This window comes from Phyllostomus discolor, chromosome 7, assembly GCF_004126475.2.
Source record: "Phyllostomus discolor isolate MPI-MPIP mPhyDis1 chromosome 7, mPhyDis1.pri.v3, whole genome shotgun sequence".
NCBI lineage: Eukaryota > Metazoa > Chordata > Mammalia > Chiroptera > Phyllostomidae > Phyllostomus > Phyllostomus discolor.
Window position 1 is genome coordinate 138,296,516 of NC_040909.2, and position 5,482 is coordinate 138,301,997.

General features: G+C 73.1%; 1 protein-coding gene across 1 annotated transcript; it reads left to right on the top strand.

Moving 5' to 3' along the window:
- The first annotated feature begins 584 nt into the window (after nucleotides 1-584).
- LY6L (lymphocyte antigen 6 family member L) lies at nucleotides 585-3,697 on the top strand. The gene is made up of 4 exons (XM_036031472.1): nucleotides 585-810; nucleotides 1,141-1,266; nucleotides 1,384-1,500; nucleotides 3,386-3,697. Exons 2-4 carry the CDS (start codon nucleotides 1,152-1,154, stop codon nucleotides 3,610-3,612), a joined length of 459 nt encoding a protein of 152 aa, XP_035887365.1. The 5' UTR covers nucleotides 585-810; nucleotides 1,141-1,151; the 3' UTR covers nucleotides 3,613-3,697.
- The last annotated feature ends 1,785 nt before the right edge of the window (nucleotides 3,698-5,482 follow it).

The following is a 5,482-nucleotide window of genomic DNA, read 5'->3' on the forward strand; positions in this document are numbered from 1 at the left end:
CCCGTTTGGCTGCCCCGCCCCCACGCCTGCTCTCCGTCACTTTCCTTCGCTGACCCCGGGGTCCCTCGGCAGCTGGTCCCCAGCTGCCAGACGGCCTCGCGGGAGCCCCGCCCCGCCCAGGGCAGCAGAAACCCTCTCTGTGCCAGCAGGTGTCAGTGACCCTTCCACACGGGCCCCGTGAGGGCAGGGCGAAGGGGAGAACTGGCGGGGCCTGGAGGGCGAGATGGGAGCCGCGTGCCCGGGGGTGAGGGAGTCGGGGGGCTGCCGCCCCTCTGCAGGGCCCAGCCCCCCCTGTGGCAGCTGCAGGGCCTCGGCGGCACCCTCTCTTCGGGAGGCTGCTGATCGGCCCTCGCCTGAGCTCTGGGCCCCCCCAGACAGCCCCTCCCACAGGACAGGGGCCCCCAGCACTCACCAAGAGTGACAACAGTCAAGATTTCCTCCACCCGAGCCCCCCCCTCGCCGCCTCCTTCCTGTCTCCCTCGCCCCACCCCTCTGGGCCCTCGGGCGCTTCCTTCCCCGGGTCCCTGCTCCAGGTGCCGCTGGTGACGTTTCTGCCCCTGGGCTGCCCTCCGTGTGGTCTCTGACTGCCCCAATGTCACCTGTTCTCTCGCTCCAATGACCCCCTGCCCCCACCCCCCGCCCTTCAGTCTCCCCACCTCTCTCCACCCCCAGCCCCCAGACCGCTTCCTGCTGCGCCTGCGGGGGGTGGGGGTGGGGACCTCTCCGCTCAGCCACCCGTGGGCCCCGGAGGCAGGGACCCGATCTGGTCCCCGTGTCGCCATGGAGAGAACCAGGCCCTGCCTGGAGAAGGTTTGCTCCAGGGAGAGAAGGGTGCATTCTGGCGGACCGAGGGGAGGGTCCCGGCCCTGCCTGCTGCCCAGCTGGAGCCGGCGGGCGGTGGAGGCTGCCGCCCCCGGGACCCCAGGAGGCTCCCCCCAGGGTGGGAGCCGCGGAGGAGGGGCGGGTGGCCCCCACAGCAGGTGCTCCCGGGAAAGGGACAGCCAGGGGGTCAGGAGGCTGGGAGGAGGGCCAGCGAAGGGGGCTGGGACAGGGGGGAGGGGTGGTGCTGTGGTGGGGGGCAGCTGGGGGCGCTCGGGTGCTGGGGATGGAGCCCGCCCCCTCTCTGTCGTGCCCCCGCAGCCCCGCGCGTCATGGAGGGGGTGCTCCTAGCCCTGTGGGCTCTGCTGGTGGGCTGGGACGCCGACCGGCTCTGGCGCGGCCCCAGGGCCGCCCCACAGGGCCTCGAGGGCAGCACCACACAGCCAGGTAAGGGGCGGGCTGGGCGGGCAGAGGCCGTGGGGGGCCTGGGGGGCTCCGGGCTCTCTCCGCCGGAGCTCCGTCCCGGCGCAGCCCTGTTCCAGCGCCGCCGGGGCTGCCCTGCAGGCATGAACCTGACCTGCTACCGGTGCTTCAAAGTCGCCAGCGAGGCGCTGTGCGCACCCACTGCGTGCTCCCCCGAGGACCGCGTCTGCGTCTCTCACACGCTGACCTTCTCTCTGCGTGAGTGAGTCCCCCGGGGCGTTGGCAGGGGCAGCGCGGCCCCTCCCGGATACTGCTGGACCCTCGGGCTCTCTGCGGGGTGTGGGGGGCGGGGGCAGCTCTCCCTGCTACAGGGGCTCTGACTTGGGGCCCCCCACCCCCTCCTCCTCTTGGAGTGCTTCTGTCCTCGGGGTCACTCGCCCAGGATCTGTCGGCTGGGCAGAGGTCCTGCTGTCCCAGAGTGGACGGGAGAGCGGGACAGCCCGGAGGCTCGGCCGTGGGAGCAGACGCTGCCCCCAGGACCGGCCGCCACCTGCCGGCCCCGCCTGCTGCTCGCCTGGCCACCCGCCCGCAGGGCTGGCTGTGCGCACCTGCTAGGACTCCACTTCACAAACAAGCCTCGCAGGAGGTTGTGCACTCAGGCCGGAACGTGCGCCCAGCCCGCTGAAGTGTCACTGGCCAGCCGCCAGGAGGACACGAACGGCCGGAGACAGCGGGAGGGGGACAGACCATCTGGTGCCCGAGAACCAGGCCCAGGGCCTGCTGGTCCTGCGGACCAGGTGCGCAGCAGCCCTTGGGCACCCGCCGGCTGCAGCAGAGCCGCCACCTCCTGTGTGGCTCCGGGTCCCGTGGGCCCGCGGGGGTGGCCTTCTGTGCGCAGCTCCCCCCCCCCCGCCTCCCCCCCCCCCCCCCCCGTGCACCTGGGGCCTCCCGCCGCGCCCGCCTTCCCGGCCAGGGTGCCGGGAAGCACATGTGGCTCCATTCCTGGGCGTCCTGGGGCTGACCCGTGCATGGAGGCCCCGGCTACGAAGGTGGGCACAGCCGAGGTGGCGGCGGCGGCTCTGCCGTGCAGGTGGCCTCTGCCTCGGCGGCACCAGCAGACAGGGCGGCCCTGCCCCGCTGCCGCCACCGGGCCGCGCCCCGGCACCCTGCTCCCTTCCACCTTCGCCCACGGGCCCAGCCCCTCCTCCGGGTCCTGCCCACACGTGCCGACCCACGGTGGCCGCCTGTCCCTGCCCCGTGCTGAGAGAGGGGACATGCAGGCGGCTGGCGGGGCAGGGGCACGTTGGCCAGGTATTGGTGCCTGTCCCCCCAGTTTTGCTCTCTTTACCGGCCGCCCCACCTCAACTGGGGGCCGGAGGCCGTGTCTGGTGCCTCCTGGGAGCAGGGAGGCTGGGGGTCGCGAGGGCTCTCACCCACAGGCCCCTCGCGTACCCCCCACCTCTGCCAGGGGATGGCCCCCTGAGCCCTGGGGCGGGGGTGGGGCAGCTGCTCAAGGTCCAGACCTGGGGGGACCCTCCGGAGGAGGTGCCCGCCTCTCCCCTGAGAGGGGCCGGCACCGTGCAACGGTCCCGTGACACCGTGTGCAGCAGCGTGACTGGCGTGGCCAGCGCATGCGGAGTGGTGCTGCGAGGAGCAGAGCCGTGGTGGCCCCGCCCCAGGCGGCCCTTCCTGCCACAGCCCGGGTCCTGCTGAGGGCCTTGCCCCCCCTGCCCCCCCGAGCTTCCTTCCACACCCCTGCCGCGTCCTTAAGGGAGCCGCCGGGAGCCCGGAGCCCAGGGCTGAGCGCACACAGGGCCCTGGCGGCCCCGGCCCGTCCTCTCTGCTCTGCTTCCCCCTCGAAGGCCCGGGGCGGCCCGGGGGGGCGGGGTTCAGGTCACAGCTGCCCGTGGGGTCAGACCTGGACCCTGCCTTTGCTGTGACTCGAAGGTGACCTTGGGCAGCAGCCCTGTCCCTGGGCCCTGCAGGCTGTGGGCTGCCACCGGGGCGGGAGGAGCGGACTGGCCGTGCTTGTGCAGCCAGCTGGCCTCTGACCGTGAGGGCCCCGGCCGCGGGGCAGCACCCCCACGGGGCCCCAGAGCCCTGCCTCCTGGACCCCGAGACCACCGCCTGCTCTCTTCTGCAGAATCGGGGGTGAAGGTTTCTCTCAGCAAGCGCTGCGCCCCGCGGTGTCCCAACGCCAACACGGCGTTCGAGTGGCTCTCAGACACCCGGGTGCTCGGCCGGATCGACCGGCAGTGCTGCGGCCACAGCCTCTGCAACAGGGCGGCCCCGGCCCCCGGGCGGCCCTGCGCCCTGCGGGGGGCGCTGCTGCTCCCGCTGGGCCTCGCCCTCCCCGGGGCCCTGCTGTGAGCACCCTCCCTCGCCCTGCAGGCACCCCCGTCCACCCACCCTGGCCCGGGCCCCGCCTCCCTCTCAGCCACACTGGGTGCTGGGTGGGACATCCGCTTCCGAGGGGGGTGGGTGCCACCGCCCCCCACCCCCCCAGACCGGGCACGCCTCCTTCCCCGCACGGGACCCGGCCCACACACACTGGAGAACACGCACAGCCCAGGTCCTTGACGGGGAAGGAGCCTTTCCGATGGGAGGCAGCAGCTCCCTGTACTGGGTTTCTCGTCCTGACCAGGCTGTCCCTGGCGCGTGAGGGGCGGGGCGGGGCGGTCAGGGGCGGGAAGAGCCTGGGCAAGGCCGGACGGTGGCTCCAGCCCTGACCCTGGCTCCAACCAGCTCTGTCCCCGGGCCAACCTCCCCCTGGTCCCGGCCACCTGTGTCCAAGGGGAATCGGACAGAGTCTCGCTGTGAGTGGGACGATGACCTCCATTCCTTCCAGAGACAATAAACTTCCTGTTCAACCGCACCCCTTCCTGCTCCTTCCGCCGCCGCTGCTGCCCACCTTCCCCAGACCCCGGCCCTCGCCCCAGCTCTCAGCGGACCTCCGTGCTCATGGGACCCCGCGCCTGGGTCTTGGGCACCTCTGGACACAACCATCAAGCTGGGCCACCAGCAGCCGAGCATGGGGACAGCCCCTGCGTCCCGGCCCCAGCAGAGAGTAGGCAGCCACCACGGGCTCAGGCCCGGGTCCTCAGAAGGGCCCTCGGCAGGGGTGGGCGGGCCCACCTAGGGGGCGGGGATGCAGAGACCCTGGGAGGGGACCATGGGCAGCGGGGCTGGGTACAGGGAGGGCCGATGGAAGGGCTGGAGGTGCCCGTGCCGGTCCGGCACCTGGCCTGGGGGAGGCTGCACAGGTGAGGACCAGGCTGTCCGGCTGAGCCGGGTCACCCACGGGGCGCCCTGGAGGTTGGGGAGATAGAGGGCAGGGGAGAGCAGGGCCCTGGGCACAGGGACCCGCCCGAGGAGCGCCTGGGGGCGGTCTGAGCGCCCCGGAGGCACAGCGGCCCCGAACTGGAGAGGGGCCTCGGGACCGAAACCCTCAGCAGGCAGCCCCAGAGCCTCCGATAGGGTTCCCGTGGGGCAGCAACTCCCAGGGGCGGGGGCGGGGCGGGGCGGGGGCGACCCGGCAGCCTGCACAGGTGGCCTCTGGCACGCGGCCGGTCTGCGCTAACGCACTGTGGCGGCGGCCCGCGGTGACGGACAAGGCGCCGGGGCGCTGGGCGTGGCCTCACGGCGCGTGATGGCGTGGACGCCGGCGCCGGTGTCTGGTCTGTCTCGGAGGTCCCGCCTTCTGGGCCGTTCCCGGTGGGCATCGGCGTGGTTGTGTGGCGCGGGCGTGCAGGGCCCAGCTGACCCGGGCCTTTTCGGTTAGTCGGAGTGACGCCTGAGCGGGGGCTCCCGAAGACGGGGCCAGTCAGTTCGCATCAACCTCTGCCTGGTGGGCCAGGCCGCCCCGCCCCAGTGCACGGGAGGGCTGGGGCCTCACACCTGCCCCCACGCTCAGCTCCCCCGGCCTGTCCACCCCTCAGCCCCGCCCCCCCCCCACCTGCCCCCAGGGTCTGCACCCCTGCCCGACTCCAGGTCCTCACCCCTGCACCTGCAATTGCACACCTGCCCCCAGCCTCCCAGTAGCCACCATTCCCTCCACCAACCGAGGTGGACTGGCCAGCTCCCGGTGCCCCGGGCCTGTGCGGACCAGGACCCCAGGGCCCCTCTGTGCCAAGGAGACGCTGCAGTTGGCAGGGGCCCCGATTCCCCAGCCCAGAGCAGGAGCCCCGCCTCTTCTCTGCGGTCGCCACGGTGTGCACATTCTCCTGCTGAGTTGAAGCCC